At 30.8% G+C, this 21,287-nt stretch overlaps 1 protein-coding gene across 1 annotated transcript in view; it reads left to right on the forward strand.

The window, feature by feature from the left end:
* Positions 1 to 21,287, forward strand: part of dve (SATB1_N and homeodomain domain-containing protein dve) — a 96,947-nt gene that overhangs the window by 13,260 nt on the left and 62,400 nt on the right. Inside the window, exon 2 of the mRNA XM_047057686.2 lies at positions 8,600 to 9,068. Within this exon, the coding sequence (XP_046913642.2) occupies positions 8,600 to 9,068 (469 nt within the window). The remainder of the gene's footprint in view (positions 1 to 8,599; positions 9,069 to 21,287) is intronic.

A 21,287-nucleotide genomic window follows, 5' to 3' on the forward strand; every position in this document is an offset into this window, starting at 1 on the left:
ATTTCCTTTTTTTTCACCATATTATATACGCTTGATAGTGAGATGGTGGACTTTGGCCGAAAATAAAAAAAAACGTAGATTTAATTCTTCATCATTATCATCAAAAGCGTAAATAATAGCAATGGGCATTTGAAATTAATATAATAATATTCTATATATGTATGTATTGGAGCCTTGAATGATTGTTGTTTTATTATTATTATTATTAACATGATTATAATCAATATAAATAAATATCCGATTCTTATGAACAATCCCGTTATACATCAATGAATTTAATGCAACCAATGAATCAGATATATGGATTGTCCAACCCTGGAAGCATATGCTTATTTCAATGTCATTATTAATAATGATAATATTTTTTTTCTGTTTCGTTTTGTTTTGTTTTCATATATTTATACATGTAATTGATTAGGTGTTAATTGATGCCTTGATTGTCCATTTGATGTGTGTTTTGTTTGATTGAAAAACAAAAATCGAACAGCTGCAACTAAATAATATATAGATAGATAGCTTCGTGGCCACAAAATGATTGACCATTAACACTGACACTGAAGAAATTTTTTCTTCTTTTTTTTAGACAAACAGCTGACTATGAATTCATATGTGTTTGTGTGTAATAATCCCAAGTTTTCAATTTTGGCATATATTGTTCTGTGCCAAAATATATATGGTCGAGTGAGAGAAAATCGACAAAAAAAAATCAAATTGGATAGATCGATGCTTCTAAAAAAAAAATGAAAATGAATAGAGTAAATTGCCGGATTCAATTTCGCACCTTTTTTTTCTGTTGGTTTATTTTTTTCGCACTTAAATTTGATTTCAATCTAAAATCGATCGAATTTGAACGATTGAAGATATATTTAAGTGTGTGTGTTTGTGTGTTTATTCAAATAACTTTCAGTTATTAGGTGAAATGTGTTTTTTTTTATCCAGGAAAGAAGAAGAAAAAAAAATCCAACTGAATATTTGCTGCTGAGATTTTCACGTTGGAAAAAAATCGGCCATTTTCACCATTATATGATAATTGAAAAAAACCTGTTAAAATGGAAGCCATCGATAAATAATAAATATGGCTTTTTCTGTTCGTTTAATTAGTGAAATTACTTTATTTATATCAAACTATGTTGATTCCATATCAAAATGATGATGATATTGATGATGATTATTGTATTCATCTTTTACACGTGTAAATTTTATTTTATCCAATGAAAAAGAAAAAAAAATAGATTCATCCATGATGATGAGTAGCATCTGTCCATATCATTTTACATACTTACTTACTTTTCTAATCACAATCTATGACAAAAAAAAATATCGATTTTGTTATGGCTTGTCAAATTTAAACAAACGGCAACAGCCAATTGATCGTCTTGTTGTTGTAGTTGTTATTCAGAGGATTCATTTTATAATGTGTTGCTGTTATTGTCATGTTTGGTGGATAAAACGAATGTTTTAACGCGTGCAACAACAACAACAACAGCAGCATCAACAATATTTCCATTTTATGTGTGTTTGTGTTGGTGTTGTTGTGTTTAAATGTATACACCTGCGATTGTCAATGGTGCAATCTATGCACAAATGATTTGAATCATTGCGTGCAATGGAAATAATTTTTATTTTATTTTTTTTTTCTTTATTCTTTTCAATTGTCTTGAAAATCTAACAAGCGTGTCAATAATATCTTAGCATATGTATGTGTGTGTGTGTGTGACGATCGATTTTCAACCATTGCCATATGATTATCGTTATTATCTCTCGTATCTATTTTCTTCTTCTATTATATTCCAACAAATGTTGTTGTTAAACGCATCACATCAATTTGTCTAAATTTAAATGATTTGATTTGTATGTAAGAAAAAAAAATAGCATAGTATTTACATTTGCAGGATGCAGAGATTTATTACAACACACACACACACACACACACACAAAGGAACACAAATTGGCCAAATTGATGATGAAAATAAACATTCATTCAGCAAGTTAGTCAGAAATTCAGATACGTAAACAAGAAGAAAAAAAGAGAGAGAAAGAGATAGATTATTTGCCAACAATTAACAACAACTAAATACATTAATTGTTCTTTCATTCGTTTTGAATCGACAAAAAAAAGGATGCTATTTTAAATGATTATAGCATGAATGCACACACACACTCACACACACCTTAATGATGATTTCAATTCGATTCTTACCGGTTTTTATTACTCTACCTATTTATTTTCATGATGATCACATTGTTGACAGTCATCATCATCATCATCATCATCATCATCATCATCATCATCATCATCATGATTAAGGTGATGATAATCAACACACAATCACTGAAATGTTTGGTTTCTTTCTGATAGTTTTTTTTGGGAATTTTCGGATGTTGATCATTTGTAAAGATTTTTCTATTTTTTTTTTTTTTTATTCACAAGGGATTCAAATGTTACTTATGTTATAATGTTGTGAATAGTGATGTGATTAAATTCTTTTTTAGATATTCAGTGTTGATGATGATGATGATGAACAAAGAAAAAGAATGATGAATATATAAAATGACTAGTTAATTGTTAAAAGTTTAAAGGCCATTGTTACCGGCATAAAAATTTAATAAAATGAATGAATGAATAACTGAGATCTGTGACCACTGAAATTGTCTCATATGTGCAAGTGTGTGTGTGTGTGTGTGTGAATATCGGATGTCATTCTGAATAGAAAAACCTAGTGTATAGTGATTAGATTTAAATTTGTCAAGATTTTTTTTTCTTTGACAAAAAAAATAATAAACACAATTGAATAGGAAAAAAAACAAAACAATTGAACACCACCTTAATATTAAGAAAAAAAAATCTATGCATGTTTGTGATTGTGATGACTTTTTTTTCTCTTTAACAATCAAAACCGATTTGGCGTATACCTTGATGATAAAAATTCATTCCTTTTTAATGTGACAATTTTTTTTTCTTATCCTTTCTTTACATTTGTGTGCTTTACATGTAATGGATTGTCATTGTTGTTATGATACACAGACACACACACAAAAGCATCGAAGATGATTGTTGTTGTTGTTGTGTCTCCATTGATTTGTAAACACAACCTAACTATAACGAAATAAAAAAAATGGATGATGATTATGATGATGAGATGATGAGGTTTGAATTCTATAGGATTGATGATGGGTTTGGCGATAACACAAAAAAAGTGTCTATATTTATATCGTTCATATGATCATCATCTTTATGATCAATGTTTTTTGAGGAAAGGAAAATTTTCACCAAAGAATTTTCTTTTTTTTTACTAAATTGATGATGATGATGATGATCAACAAGGTGGTAATCTAATGATGATATCCTCTCTCTCTCTCTCTCTCTCGCTTTCTTCGATCCAATCATATCATATGAAATATGTGAAAAAAAAGAATCGCTTGATTATGATGATCGGGCTGCTGATTTTTACATGATTCTTTGTGTTAGACTGAGGTTAATTCTATAGCTGATGACAATGTTAAATGAAATCCAAGTCAGATTTTGGTGTGTTGTTTGTGTGTGTGTGTATGTGTGTGTGTATGAACGTAATTTTTCCTTTTAAATTGAGAAAAAAAAACTAAAGCTGAGCGAATTGGAATGCAAATTTGCGTGACATGGTGTACGCCCGACCGTCGATTTTATTATTTATATATATGTGAATATACGAATTTACTCTGCACTGATGATGATGATCATGATGGTTGGATTGAATTGAAACCACTGGCTTTTTTTCGGTCCCAAAGCGATCTAGAATGAATCGCCTTACTTTAGTTCACAAGGATTGTGAATTTGATTGTGTGTATGTAAAGCTGAGCTGATTTTTTTTCCCTATTCAGAATAGATAGAAATGCATACAAGACAAATCTTTGGTGTGTCTAATTGAAATGAAATGATTCATTCTACAATAACAATGTACAACATACACACACACTGGGCTTTTTGTCGACAAATTTTTTTTCCAACCAAAATTATTATGTTGCAGATAATAAATGGACAAGCTTAAGCAAATACATTTTTTTCTTCATCCGTTTATTCCCTATTTTATTCTAGAATTTTGATGATTACCTTTTTTCCGATCATCATCATCATCATAAATTCTCAAATCTTAAGCCAAATACAAACAATATGCTTATTAAGCTTGTGATTTGCTATTGATGGGAGGTGGTTATTTTTTTGTGTCAGTTTCTTTTCAATCATCATCATCATGATTGTTTAATGTCTTTATGTCATACACACACACACACATATATTAACAATTTGGTCAGCGACAATAGAAAAAAAAAATCAACGAGAATTAAATTGAGAAAGCCCACTCCTTTTGGCGCCCTTTTTTATATATTATACTACTCTATAGTTGTGTGGTCCGGATGCCCAATTTAATGTGTCCAAAACGATTTAGTTGATTGACTTGATACCATATCATCGCTATCATAGCTAGTCAAGTTACATTTTCTTCTTTTCCCTCTTTCTTCAAAATCAAAGATTTTTTTTTTTGGCTTTTGGTCACCACCATCAACACCAAAATCACATTGCCACAAATTATGTAGCAATGAAATTTTTTCAACCACCGGCGATGTTAATGTTGATGATGATATTCATTAATCACTACACTGAACATTGCAACTCGTATTACCAACAATTACAATCATTCGACAAGTTTAATCCGTTTTTTTTCACTTAGTAATAAATAATGAAAAGAAACAAAAATCTTAAACAGGATTGCCATTCGGATTTAATGACCATGTAACATTTGTGAATGTATTTGTGTGTACCTATGCGGCCTTGGAATGTCGATCGATATTTTATGATTGTTTTTGTTTGTTTGTTTTTTTGTTTGTTCGTATGGCTCTTTGGTAGGATTCACCCATCTAATGAAATGTAGTATATAGTATTAAATGATAATCGAATCAAACATTGAATGAATGGATAAATAAGATTTTTTCATTTTATTGGCGAGGGATTAATGAATAACGATTGTTTAGTGTGAATGAGGATTTGTGAATTTTTTTTTTGTTTTTTTGTTTTTCTCCTGACAATAATCTTGATGTTGCTGTTAATAGTTAGTTATTCGTATTCGTTTTTGTTCGATGGTGGCCCGTTTTTTTTCCTCGATTGACGATGAACCGAGGTGTGAAAACTTTTCTTTTTCTTTTTTTTTTTTTGCTATACTACCAAATTCCAAGATTTTTCTTTTGTTTGATCACTGATCATCATCATTAGGATGTTCAATGTGAAAAGCATGTCTCAAACATATTCAAGCCAAGTTTTTCTTTATCAAAACAATGGATCATCATATGGATGGATGGTCCATTGACACAAGGTGGCTATATGGGTAATTTTTTTTATGGTTCGATTCAAGTTAAGTGGCCTGAAATGATGAAGAGTATTGATGATGAGATTTATGTTTTTCCTGGCATTTATTTAGCATATATACAGCAGCCGCCCTGATCTGGCTAAAATTTTTTTTTTGTTCGTTTTCATTTTTTCCCTCTGCTTAACATCACATCATCTTTGGCAGGGTTATATCATATCTTGTATATTTGAACTTTGAAGGATTCTATGGTCTTCATCCTCACAAATGTAAAGATATATTGTTGTTGTAAGATAGAGAGAGAGAGAAAAAAAAGCATGGGAATAAAAGAAGCCGTAAATTCTGAATATCTGAACAGTCGTTTTGGTCAAGCCGCGAAAACAAGTCAAAAAAAGTGAAAAATGTTTGTCTAGGAGATTTTTGAAGAAAGAAAGGAAAAAAAATTCAGACAAACATTGAAATCCGACATATAAAAACGGTCTGTACTTAGTCGATTCGATTCGAATTTAAAAAAAAGAATTTCTTTTTTTCTTTAAATCACTGGATTTACTATCTTGACTTTTGCTTTCGATATTTTTTTCAACACACATATTCGAATCCAAATCATTTTTGCATGAATTGTTTTTGTAGCTTGTCCAGGTTTGAAGTTGTTTTTTCTATTGTTATTATTATTACTTTGTTGGTGTCCTAGTTATCACCTTTTTTTTCAAGTAAGAAAATCCTAAAATCATCTTCATACACAAAAGTAATATAATAAGATAATTTAAAATTCATTCCAACGAAACGTGTTTGATATAACAAAAGAGGGAAAGAGAGATCAAGAAAAATGTAAAACAAATAATTACATTTTCGATGAATGTTTTGTACATATATATATGACAAGCGGAGGTTTCTCATTTTCTGATGAAAAAATAAAGATTTTTTTTTTGAATAGAACACCACCTTTGACGTTTGTGTTTGTGATGAAATCATTTTATGGTTCATGCTATTATGGCCATGATATTATTATTGGATTATCAATGATGACAGTAGATCATGAAAGTGGCTAAACAACAATGTCATATTGATTCATATGTTTCGATTTCTTTTTTTTTGGTTTTGTTTTGTTTCTATTGATTGGATCAAATAGATTAAATGTCATTCATTTGAATTGATTGATAATACACCAACAACAATTGTGTTGATGATGATGATGATGATAATAGTAACAACAAGGAAAAAAAATATAAATAGCGGTGGCCATAGTTGTCATCAAAATTTTATTTTCCTTGAATCAATTAATGTGTGACTGACCACCACTACCACTAGAATACCTGTAAAATTGAAATTATTTTTTACCCGTTTTTTTCCAATGTGATTTAATTTGATATAAATCTGAGACGTTTTTTTTCCTGGTCCAATGATCACATTGTTAAATTACCATTTTACAATTTTATATATCGTCTTCATCTTGGTGGTAGTAGTTTGTCGGAGGAGAATAATTTTGAATGTGATTTTGTTGTCATTATTATTATTATTATTATGAATAAATAAATGAAACGCCAACCGATGACATTTGCTTTTATAAATGTAATCGTGATGTATATCGTGTATTTTTTTTTTCTTTTGGTTGTCGGATTGACTGTTCCCGTTTTTTTTCTGGACTCACGAGCCTAAATTTTTGGTTCATCGCTCGTTTGCGCTTTGTGGTTATATGGATGGATGGATGAATGAAATTATCGTCAGTTTAGCACGACATTATTTATTATTATTATTATCATTACAATGTTCACTTTGGTTAGTTATCTGAATAAAGATTTCTTATGGATTTTTTTTTCGTCAAAATTTTATTTGTTACTTTGTTATTGGGCGTTAAGAATTATTATTATTATTAGCTAAACTAGATTTGTCCATTCAGTTTATGAATGGGCTTTTAATTCACCTGTCATATTCATTCGTTTTTTTTCTGAAAAGGAAAGAAATGAATGGAGAGAGTTATTGTTGTTGTTGTCATTTTTTTTTGTTATTATTTCTGTATATAAATGGTTATGTCATGTTTCGATTTGTTCGTTGTGTTAGAAGAAAAAAAAATTCTTATCTTTAGGTTTATGGTCAACATCGTTAACTGTGTTGATTGTCAGATTTTTGTATGTATGCAACATGTGTGTGTGTGAATTAAACATAACATCAAGATCAAGGTCGATGAGATTTCCATATTCCTTTTTTTTATTATTATGGTCCATGATATTTTTTTTTCTTGGTTATTCAAAACACATACACAAAAGTAATGTAATAATAACAAATGGCCGACCTCGACCTTTTTGTGATTTGTTTTTTTTTTCTCGTACACCATTCATTCATCCTAATGATGATAATCATCATCTGGAAGCCAATTGGCTACCAGATTGGATACTCACTATAGTGAGTAAATATATGAATTTGAGTTAATTTATTCAATTCAAATCTTAGTAAGTCGATCGGTCGGTCGGTTTTTTCTTCTTATTCTTCACTTTTCACTATCCACTATCCACCACCACTTGTTTCATCGGTCGGTGGTATACAGTAGTTGTTTGGATGCTAACATTGCTTGGCAATAAAGATTGATATTTTCGATATAGACTAGACTATTTGAGATATAATCATTATTATCATCATGCTAGTTTGTATGGAAATTTTCGTACATTCACATTGGATTCAGGCTTATAATCCTCTAGAAAAGAAAAAGGATTCAAAGATGTTTTTTTGTTTGTTGATATGAACTACTGTGATTCATTCCAATAATATGACTTGATTGAATGAGGATGATTATTCATGAGACATTATCATGGATTCTTTTTTGAATACATCATGACAATTCTCGAGGAATGTTAAAACAATTACCCGATAAATATAATTTTTTGTTACAGACAATTTGGCGCCCGTATTGCCGTACTTTTGATGATGTGTGTGTGTGTTTGATTCCAAATCTTGGATCGTAGTCTGTTTGTTTTGGGTGTGTTTGCCTCTTTTTTATCGAGTTTTAGCTGCTTTTCTGTTGTTGTTGCTTGCCGAATTTTTTTTTTATATCAAGTAGTCAGTACTTTATCGATTGGTTGGTTGATTCTTGCTAAATATTTACCTAATTCGTCAACATCATCATCGGCAACAACAACAATAACAATAATATTTGAACCTTTTTCTGTTACCATTGTTGTTTTTTTTATTGATGTCGTCTTTTAAACCCACCCATTTACACTTTCAAATGAACATTGTGATTTGAAATTTTTTTTTGTCTTCGTGTTTTGCAGGCCAATCTGTTTATGGGACTTGGCGCCGCAGCTACGAATAATAGTACTGGTAGTAGTGGATCACCACTTATTTCTGATACGGAATCACGTGGAATCCGTTCAACAACCCTATCAACACCTGCATCATCAGCCAATATTGCTCCACAATCATCATCGGTGACGGCTTCATCACCTGTGAATCAATCACCACCAGGGTTAAATCTATCATCACTTCATCATCATCATCATCACCTTCATCAACAACAACAACAACAACATCATCATCATCAACATCAACATGGTACATCGCCAACAACCACAGCAACGACAATGACGACCTCGACAACAAATCCAGATACATCGGCCGTAACATGCGATGAATCATTAACGGCTGCATTTGGACAGGCTGCTGTTGCTGCAACACATTTACTCGATATCAAGGATGTAATCGGCGCTGCTAATGGGGGTAGTTGTGATCAACAACTAAACGGTGGGTGCTAGATTCTTACATTAATATACGAATGTAGATAAAATATTTGTTAACCATTGTGGATGTATATATCTTTGAATAAATTTAATGAATTTATACAATTGATATGAGTCAATATACGAATTGGCTGATTCATATTGCATCATCTTCTTTTGTTTACTGTTGAGTGTGTGTGTGTATAATATCCTGGCTCTAAGTACACAAATGACAATGAAATCCGAGTCGATAATGACTTTATTATTCGGCCATTCGGATATACGAATATGGCTACACGTGATCATGGCTATGACTTGAAATGTCGATGTTTTTTTTTTTTTTTGGTGTCTTTGGAATTATTCACATGATAAAAATAAATATCAGAGAAATTTTTTCCAATAAATTTGGCATATGATTTGCATTTGAGTTGAAAAAACCAGATCATTTTTGTATAGGTAGTTTTTTTGTATAATTATTGTTATTTATAAATAAAATATGGACTATGATTTTGTAGTGGATTATTTCTTCTTCATACACCTATACCCTTTGATTTCTTGCAATTTTTTTTTCAGCTGCTTATCTCAAGGTCTATTTGGTTGAATGTTTCACATATCACAAAAACAACAACAACAACAACACATCATGAATATTGTAATTTTATAATCTCATTTTGTGTTTGTGAAAAGTACATTAAGCCCGATTTTTTTTTTCATTCCTTTTTTTTATCCAACCAAATACACTTGTTGCCAATTATGTGTTTGTATGAACGTTTGGGGCACATAGTCGACATATTCGTTTTTATATTTAGACCGAAACATACATGGAGAGAAAAATTAGAATAAGAATCTCGTTTTAAGACAAAGTCCAATTAACCTATGATGTCTTGAATGTCTGATTATGTAATGTACACATTAAGAGATGAGGATTATGGTTGAATGGTTATAACCATGGTCACCAGCTGCTTTTTTTGTACATGTTGTTTATTGAATATATTGTGACTTTCACTTGAAATACTTGATTTGGTTGTTGATTATATTTGATGATTATGATGATGGAGATGGTGATGATAAAATGATAGCTTAACAAGGAAAAAAAACACTATTTATTGAAATGAATAGGAAAAAAAACGACAATATATTTTTTTTTTTTTTTTTGGATTTGGAGAATATATACACATCCATCCATTCATTTATTCATTCATTCATTCGTTCTTTAGCTCGTTGTTTTTATCTATCTCTTGATTTTGCCATTTATTTTTCTTCGTTCTCATATCCAAAAAATGATGACGATATTTTAATCTCTAATTCATCTCAAAAACTATGTCCATGTGTGTGTATGTAAGATTTCTTTAGCAATAGCTAAATGTGAACACACACACACACACACACACAGACACACATACATTCATTTTTTTCGCACATAAAGCCATTTTGGATATGAATTAAATCGACTTATTATTATTATTATTATTATCACCATTATCATTGCTTGAATGTTAACGCTGCAAAATGAACATGAACATATATAAGTTATAACAGATTAAAATAAAAACGGAGCAAAACAAATGATGATGATACGTGTTTGATGACGTTTTTTTTTTAAAAAAAAATATAATTAAAAAATGGAATCATTAATTATTTAAAAAAAACCATTGAGATTATCTCTGATTGTTTGTCACCTTATTATTAATTACACTATATTGGCAAGAAATGAAAAAAAAAATTGTTTGAAAATTTCACACACCAAAAAAACAAACAAAACAAAACAAAATGGTTTAACCAATTTGAAAAAAGGCATTCTTTTATTGGATTCAAACACCCTACAATTTTGTCAATGGACGATATGTTTCATAAGCTTTTTATTTAATTTAATTTTTTTTTATTATAGATAACGATCATCATTAAATTATTCGATTTGAATTGAATATATGCTATTTTGTGTGTGCGTGTGTGTTATTTTTTTCTTGTAATCAAATGTTTTTCAATGTCAAACCATTAGCCACATTCACATACACATACACAATATTGCTGGTTTTATAATTTTCTCGACCGCCACAATGGTCGTTGTCGTTGTTGTTTTTTTTTCATGTCATTTTATTCATCGTTTCGAGATTTTAGATTTTTACCATATGAAAATGATGATGATGATGATGACAGACCATATCGTTTAAGCGCTAATCTTTAATCGTCGTCGTCGTCGTTGTCGCATTATATTTGGCCACCAAATTCGCTTATAGCTGGTGTTGTTATTATTGATTATTGATTTGCAAATCTTTTGATTTCTTCGTTTATCTAGCTATATGTATAGTTTAAGCTAATCTCTTTCTCTCTCTCTCCCTGCATATATTAAAAAAGAAAAATCTAATAAAACGACAAGGCTTTTTTCTATATTTTGTCTTTCTGGTGTTTAGTATATGGCCATGACCTTGTATTATTTGCTTTTGCTTTCCTTTTTTTTGTTGCAATTTTTTTTTTATTAGTAACAAAGACCAGCCTAACTCATAATGGTGTTTGTCTTTGAAATGAAGAAAAAAAAATTCTATCTCCTTATGGCGTTTTTACATATATATATAAATGCACGCCTGTTTTCACTATTTTAGTTCAGTTTTAGTTCTTTTTTTTTTGTTTCCTAAAATCAATCTCATAAATCTCTGGAATTGGTTATCGTCTCGTGAGGCTAAATGAAAAAAAAACGAATTTTTTTTTCTGTTTCTGTAAAACAACAACAACAACAACAATAATAACAAGAAAATTGGCAGCAATGACGATAACGACAAGCCATAGCTTCAAGCTTTTTTGAATAACAAACAACAAACAAACATGATGATCATCATGGAAAATTGCAATGATAATTTCATGAGATTAGAGAATTAACCACTTTCTTTTTTTTCAACATTTCATTCGGAGAAAGTTGAAACCGAAAAATTGAAAGAGAAAATTTTTTTTTAAATCTAAATGTCTTCACCAATCTAAAGCATGTGGATTTTTTTTTGCCTGCTGATTCTGAAGATGATGATTATGATATGATTATTCAAGATGGATAGTTGGATGATTTTTTTTCCTTTTTTTTCTAACTTGAATTTAGCCGATGAAAGTGGCAATTTATTCTTCAAAATTCAATCATTTGATCAAAAGAGTCAGGTTGCCAAACGATTATCGCTAAATTAAATGTCCATAAACTGAATGAATAAATAAATAATTAAGGGAAAAAAATTTTCACACATCATTCATGGGTTGTGTCACAAATTGTCGAAAATAAAAATGTCGAATACAAAATGGTCGAAAATATTTGATCGAAAATAATAAAGTCGAAACGACAAAAACGTCGAATAGACAAAAATGTCGAAAATAAAAAAGTCGAAGATTGAAATGTCGAAAATGGCTTGAGCCCTTATCCCTTAAAATTATCACTAACGAAAAAAGACTCAAATATTATTTTTTTCATTTCAATTCTGGATAATCACACATTAAGATGATAAAATTTTATTTTTATTCGAACTATTTGGATTCATATTATTATCAATTCACTTTATATTTTCATTCAAATTTGTTTGTGATTATTATTTGATTGTTTATCGAGTTACTACAGCATCAAAATTATCTTTAAGTAATTATTGAAGAGTGGGTGATAAAAGGAGCATTCAATGTTATGAACGGTCTTCACAGGGCCAAAAATGTTTATTTTTTTTTCTAGTTTAGGTTAGGTTAGGTTAGGTGGTCTCGGTTCATTAGATTAATACAAACCTCACCGAAGGTGAGGTTTGGATAAAACTATTGTATTGACAAACAATCTAGAATAGAGATCAAAGTCTAAAATACTATAAATCGGTTCATCGATGTTTTACACTTTTGTCTCAGAAAATTTCCTTGTCTTTGACAATAAGTAAAGTCAACACTGACGTTATCTGCATTGAATAAAGTAAAGTTAACACTGACGTTCTCTGCATTAAATAAGGAAAAGTCGCCACTGTGTATCCAGAATTAAAATGAAAAAATAATATTTGAGTCTTTTTCGTTAGTGATAATTTTAAGGGATAAGGGCTCAAGCCATTTCGACATTTCAATTTTCGACATTTTTATTTTCGACATTTTTGTCTGTTCGACATTTTTGTCATTTCGACTTTATTGTTTTCGATCAAATATTTTCGACCATTTTGTATTCGACATTTTTATTTTCGACAATTTGTGACAGAACCTCATTCATGAGATTCATTGACATTGAGATTTAAATGAAATGCCAAAAATACCATTCTAGCTGCTGCTGTGTTAAACACCTGAGATGTGCCTGATTTTTGTTTCAATTTTCTAATTGTTTCATACCATTGACCAAAAAAAAAATCACTGATACCAAAGACCAATATATCTTACAAACATATGGACCATATTCCAAAAAAATTTTTTTTTTTTTTTTTGGTAAGCATATTTTTGTTCAATTTCTTTTCCATCTAAAAGTGGAGAAAGATAAATAGTCGCACAGGACATACATGGGTACTTAATCGATATAAAGAGGCTATTTTCGTTATTATATAGCCCAATAGATATCGAATAACGATCTATTAGAAATTATGGTCCATTTTGTTCGTTTTTCTCGTTTATAAGTTTGTATGTGTGTGTGTGTGCATGTTGACTGGTTAGAAAATTTTCGTTAATCCATTCCACAGAATTTGAGTGATGATAATATTTGATGCACATGCGTATCGATGAATAATAGATTTCATTATTTGATTCCGAATTTTACATGCATTCAAATCTTATTTTTTTTTGTCATTATACTTTCCCTTTTGGTATTCATATTCATTGGACAATATCAACCATTAACAGGCTATAATTTGTGTTTATTGAATTCTTAAGTTCTGATTCCAATGTTTATGTTGACTATAGTGGTTTCTGTAATAACAATCGATGAAAGAAGAATTTTTTTCCTTTTCGCATCTTTTTTTATCGGTCTTTATCCGTTCATATATGGTGGATAGTGATTATATAGAAAGCAAATAAATCTATTTTACAGTTTCCACTATCCGAAATCTGCATCTATCTTTCCGGTGAGTGGTGTATATGTGTTTATCAATGGTTCACAACCAGTTAATTATCCGAATGTTGTATGTGTGTGTGTGTGTTATCAATACTATCGGTGCCTGTTAAATTCCATAAGTCGTATAGGAAAGATTCGTACATTTCTGAAATTCTAAGGTTCTTTTTTTTCCTATCCCCACACTTCCACTTTGTCTGTCCAGCATTTTTGAATCGTCGAACCAGGATGATTTGGATGGCCTGCATGCGCCTTTTAGCCCTTTTTTTTGCAATCAACGACATTTACAGAATTGGTTTTAGCCTGAGCGGCTTAGCCATTTTACACATGCACATTTATCGGCTATACAGCTGCATCTCATCTCATCTTTCTATCCATTCATCCGTCCATAGGGAAAAGCAGGAGTCTAGCAAGTCGAATCGAAAGCAGATTAGCGGCAGCAGCATCAACAACAAAAGCTGATGGATATAGCTAGACTCCTGCTCTTATCTCTTTCTGAAATTTTTTTCCCTATTCATTCCCTTTTCCTGAAAAACGGACATAGCATCCTATAGGGGATTTTCGTAACTCCATTCAAAACTCGTTGCCTCTCTCTCTCTATCTATGTATTTTTGTGTGCCTTTCTGTGCAAATACGAATTATCTCGAAGGATATCAACCGAAATTAAGCAACAACAGCAACAAAAAAAAGTATGAGCCCCGGATTAGGATTTGATGAATATAAAACTCATTGCAATTTTGACATTTCGTTCATTTCAACCGTATTTTCATTCATATCCATTGTCCTTGTCAAATTATAATCAAAAAAAATTGGCCTTTACACTAGAATTTTTTCTAAGTCTTTGTTTTTTTTCTCATTCTAAATCGCAAAAACCAGGGATAAAGGGGCCAGATTGTTGTTATTGTTGGCCATTTGTTTCAATCATGCTCATCATCATTAAGCTTATATATAAGCTGCTCATGATGATGATGATGCTATCTTGTCTTTTGAATCTATCCATACCTCTCATACACTACACAATACGGATTAAGCTTTCGGTTTTGCTCGGTTAGTGAATTTATTTCACCATTTTTATTATTTTTCATTCAAAAAAAAAACTCTTTTCATCTTCATTTTTGTTATTATTGTTATTGCTACTGCATTATTGTATTTCATGGGCTCAAACACAGGCCCATCTATAGCATTAATAATAACCAGTGAGATAAAGGAGAGCGAATATTTTTTTTAAGCTTTCTCTATCTTTTTCTCTCTTGTGTGTGAGTAAATTTTTCGCGATATCTCATTTCTAGGATGAAAAAAAAATTCTCGAATCCTGTAGCAAGAATGAGTGAGAGAGAGAGAGAGAAAAGCTTATCCATGTGCTTCATCCTGTGTACCAACCTACATCCTTTCCATTGAGGCAAATGAAAATTTGTTGTTGTTTTTTACTTCTGCTGGGATGCTGCTTTTGTTGTTTGTCGGTTGGTCGGTCGGTTTCATTTCTCTTTTTCGTTTCGTTTCGTTTTTTTGGAATTAGTTTTAAATTGAACTCGAAGCTTTTATTATTATTATTATTATCTCGATTCTGCTGCTCATGATCCTCATGATCTGTATAATGATGCATCTTTTTCCCATTCGTTTTTTATTATTACTGGTGTGGTGGGTTCTTCTTGGTTTCATCTCATCTCATCGGCTTGGGTATTAAGCTGATGATGCCAGTTTTTTCCTCTCAATCTTCTTTTTTATGCTTTATTTCGGCTCATCTTGGTTTTTGAGCTTGTTTTTCGCCCCTTCTGTTCACATTGAACCTAATTTGAGAAAAATTGACAATTCAACATCTCCAACATCAAATGATTAGGGTTCTATCTATACATATTCACCAGAAAAGAGCTAGGAATCAAATAAACATAACACCAAACAAAAAAAAACGAATGATCTTCGAACATCAAATAATAGAAGCAGCAGCAGCATTAGAGAATGACAGACATCACTTTAAGCATTAACGTGGTTGCCCATGGATGAATGGATGGATAGATTAGCTTCTACTGTGGATGTTTATATGCCAGAATCTGTCTTGTCTCATTGTTGTCCCCATGCTCTTTTAGCTTTATTCTCATCCTAATATCTACGTTTGTAATTGTGTGTGTGTGTATATATCCCGAATTGTAGATTGGTTAAACCCAGAATTCGTTTTTTTATTCTATAGCAAATTCCGAACTATTCTCACTCCGTTCCTCTTCATATCAGAATCATGAATCCTGCTGTCTAATTTTTTTTCTGTATTTCATTTCCCCGGTACTAACCAATGATTAGTCGGATTTTGTTCATTCGATCTCACAATATCTGTCTAGTTCATTCGCCTTCGTCCATTCATCCATTGTGTCAATGTTATCATGTTGTCGTGTGTATAAAATGAATATTATTTGACAATGCTTCTGCCCGAAATCCTATCCAATCCGGTGTATATACCGATGATGATCATCGGTTTTTCAACTATCCAAAATGAATTGAAACTCAGTCAAAAAGTGAACGACAAAGGAATTACGAAACAGGGACAGTAGTTGAGTGTAAAGAACATACAGACACACGCACACGTTCCAGGAACACATGCAATCATTTCATGTGATAGAAGCAAAACCAAATAAGCAACCAAGAATAAAAGAGAAAGAATGCAAACAAGTCGAGAGAAAGAGTGAGAAGCTAGATTTATTATCCATTATATTTAGGAATGGTTTTTTCTTTGGATTTAAGATTAGCTTTTGATTTCTCATTCGTTTTGTAGAAGTAGTGCGAATAAAATTGGTCATCCACCGATTATGATGGTGGTGGTGGTAATGATGGTGGTAGTGTGTGGTAATGGTACGAATTTTATTTCTCAAAATCGATTTGACTCGTATTTGTATATACATCAATATAAGATGATATAGGATGATCCTTTTGTGTGTGTGTATGTATGTGTGTATATGATGCCCATTACAAATTGATCTTCATTTCATTTTGTCGCCATTATTATCTATGAATGAGAGTGAGCAAAGGCGGCATTAATGTGCTTCGATTTGGTTAACTTTCGGGGTTAGTGAGAGATTTTTCATTTGAAAATTGCCTTACCCGAAAAAAAGTTATATATCCTTTAGAAAATTCTTTCCATCCCCCCCAGTCTTACTCTTGATCAGTCAGTCATTAACTTTCGATTGTATTATATTTATTTGCTGGATTTATGACCAAATCGTTATTGTTGTCGTCATTGACAATTTAACAAATAAATGCCTTTCCCCAAAAAAAGTCTCAATGTGTATTGGCCAAGTTAAGCTACATTCGGAATTATTATTATTGCTTGATTTATATATATAGAAATTGAATATGCACCAAATAACTGAAAATGAAAAATCGAATTCCGTATTGAATGCTCAACGCTTTTAGAGAATCCATTGATGATGATTGTGATGCCATGATGTTTGTAAAGTTGGTTTCAAATTTAGCCTAAATATACGACTTTTATACTTTTTCTCTTTTTTTTTGCTCAAATTGTACAAACGATGCTCGAAATCCGAATCCTAATCAACATGAACATTATTGGATGAATTCTTGTCCAACTTGGCTAACAAGTTTAGTTGAATCAAAAGACAAAGAAAAAACAAAAAGAAAAAAGAGAAAGAGAAATTCGAAATCGAATTCCGATTCGAATGATGATGATAATGTCGGACCGTGATGATAATCCGCTTATATGGTTTCTTTTTCCAAATCATCATAGCCATCATCATCATCATAATCATCGTGCTTCTTGCTTCAATGTAAAGATTATCCGAATGTGAATTCGTCTATTCGTGTGTGTGTGTGTGTATATGCTGATGGAGAAGTAGCTACTCTATATTTTGAGATTCTAATTCTAAAGTAGATTTTGTTTCATCATCATTCTTTTATGTGTGTATTTGTGTTTGTTGAGTTTATTTTTCTTTTTGACCATTTTATATAGTATCTGGATATTTGTGGGGCAAATGATAACAATTAGAGAAAAAGAGAGAGAGAGATAGGTAGAAAATAATGTTGACGATAATCATTTGTACAAATCCATTTCGATTGAACATTCATTCAATTTTGATAATCACATGATCCTAAACTGTACTATAGAATGGCTTTAGGGAATAAACATTTTGAAATGAATGAATGCCTTTTGGCGTTTATGAATTTTTTTTTTTATTCTTTTGTTCTTCTTTCGTTGTTTTTATATAAATGGATATTGAAAGCCTCATGTTAGATTTCAATATACAATATACAATGATAATTTTGAGTGGTACGGAAAAAATTGTATGCGTATACTTTATGGATTATACCCATTCGAAAATCTCCCAACATCTCATCCTATGTGTGTCTATTATGAGTGTATGTCCATCGAATGTAAATTATGAATTAATATCTTGCATACACACACAAATGCAGCCACCGAGCATGTTTTGAATTTGTGGTCATGTTCTCACTTGAACAAGCTATAGCTATACCCATCATCGTTGATGTATTCTAAACATCCATTTTGGTCATTGAAATTGAAAGAGAGAGAGAGAGAGAGAGAGGGAAATTGCTTGATGCTTTTGACGATCGGCTGGTTAGGCAGTATTTTTTTTCACTCTACAGTAAGTAAAGTAGCTCAAGTAGCTATTGGCCGAATTTTTTTTTCTCTTTCTATCTCGTGCATAATGATTACATTCACAGTCCAAAAATATATAATTCAATAAATATTTCCCATAGAATGAAAAAAAACATCTAATATTCAAATTAAATTTAAGCCTCAGCCATGCAAACCAAAACATGGCAAAAATAATATTGAATCTAAAATGAAAAGAAGAATTTTCTTTTAACGAACAAAAAAAAAATAAGAGAAATGGAGATGGAATAAACGAAAAGCCATTTTAGAGCAATTATTCGCCCATAATGCTGTTGTTGTTTTTCGATAACGAAAACAAATCTTGAATTTATGTGTATATGTGTGTGTGTGTTATGGCTTAATAAAGGGTTATTGAGGATGGAGATAAAAAAATTTTCTTGCCGCTGTCCCAGAAAAAAAAACTACAACTCTTTTAATCACCCCATATTTTTTTAATTAATTAATTTTCCCCACTTGCAAATTTTTCCATCTTAGCATCTTATTTACTTATTTACTGTAACAGGATTTTTTTTTCTATCCCACAATTATTATTCGTTAAAGAACCAACACCAACACCACCACCACCCTCAAAAAAAGCATTAGTGGCTAGTTTATAAGATGGAAAAAAATTTCAATTTCTTTTCATCTTTTTTTTACTCGTTAAATTGTATTACCGATTACTATTATTATTATTTTTCACTCGAACGATTCAAACATTGAAATGAACAGAAAAAAAAATTTCTTCATGTGCTCATTCGATGACAATTTTGATTGCCTTTGTCCATTAATAGTATTTGAAGTTTTTTCCTTTTTTTTTGACCAACCAAAATCAATTGGAATTGCCCATAGCCATATATACACAGTAGCATAACCTTATAACAATCATCATGTATATATATATGACCACTTGAAGAATTTATTTATTTATTATTTTTTGCTTCAATTCATTCATCGCCAAAAAGATTTTGGCGTTTAGATTTTATTTCTTTTCATTCTTGTCATGTTGAAAAGAATCAAATTTAAATTTGAGACAGATAGAGAGAGGGAAAATTATTATTATTATTATTCTGGATTAGATTAGAGAAGAAATAAAAAAAAATAGTCGATCGGTCGGTATGCCGCGAGTCATCTTTTTTTTATGTGGAACCCAGTAAATATAATTTATAAAATATTCATTGATTTGTAAAATTTGTGAAAAAAAAACAAATTCGGTTCCACTATATATCCAAATAAGAGGATAGATATTTGTTTTTTTTTTCATTTTACATTCACCAACAAGGTAATTTGGCTGCTTTTTTCTCAACAAAATTGAAAAACGAAACAACCGTGTGGTATTCAGCTTCTCTTCAATGATGATGATTGGCCATGTGAATGTGGTTGTTGAACTTGATCAATTTTTTTTTCTGTTGAAAAGTCAATTCATTCGAATCGATTTTATCAATGATGAATGTATGAAAATGAACATCTTTTGTTGTTGTTGTTAAATTGTAAAATTCAAAAGCCTACAGATTGAAATTTTCTTTTCTGATCATCTTGTGGAATAAATCCAAAAAACCACAACCCCTAAATATAATTAATTTCGCATCAAATTAACGAATTGAATGTAAATGTAAATAATTTTTTTTCCAATTGAATGTGATTATGATGATGATGATGGCATATGTAATTCATCATCATAATGATAGGGCGAGGGTAATGATCATTATGATCATCATCATCATTATCTATTGGTGATGGTGTTGATGACGATGATGATGATTGGTGATGATAATCATAATAATAAACATAATTAATAATCTAAATAGTGTTAACACAACAACAATTGACATTCAATCAAAAAAATTATCCTTTCTGATCAATTGACTATGGATTTTTTTTTCTTTTGATCTAAACTAATGTGTATAAGTGTGAATGTCATCTTTAATATCAACAACATCATCATAATCATCATTGTTCATTGTTGTCGTTATTACAATTGTCGAATGATTTTTTTTCTTCGTCATTGTTTGCAAGATTAGTTGTTTGCATGTGTTCGTATATGATGAATAGAAAAGGATACTTTTTTTTTCTTCATTTCTGGCCTCAATTTCAGAGGAGAATTCATCAACATGATAATGATGATGACAATGAATGAATAAAGCTACTGTGGAATCATCTGCTTTTTTTACGATTTATATACGTTGCAACTTAATTTGTAGTTGTTGGATAAATTTATGGAATGGTGGCAACCGGAATGATGATGATGATGATCATGATGATAGTGGTGGTGGTGGTGGTAGTAGGACATTCATTTAATAAATATATTGAGATAAATGTGATGTGTCAACGACACATTAGAAACTAATTGAAAGTTGCAAATTTGTTCCAATCAATACCAGAAACGAACACACACACACACATACAAAGCAAAGCAAAGCAAAGCGATGAGATAAAATGAGCCAATGAAGAAATCAAAGGCAGTAAAAAAAAATAATAGTAATGACAACGAAAAAAAAATCTTACCATTGCTTTTCATTGTGTGTGTGTGTGTGTGTCAGGGTGTCTGGTAAATTGATTTTGCAGGATCCTTTTTTTTCTCTTGATCATTCACTTGACGC

This window comes from Dermatophagoides farinae, chromosome 3 (assembly GCF_024713945.1).
Source record: "Dermatophagoides farinae isolate YC_2012a chromosome 3, ASM2471394v1, whole genome shotgun sequence".
Taxonomy (NCBI): domain Eukaryota; kingdom Metazoa; phylum Arthropoda; class Arachnida; order Sarcoptiformes; family Pyroglyphidae; genus Dermatophagoides; species Dermatophagoides farinae.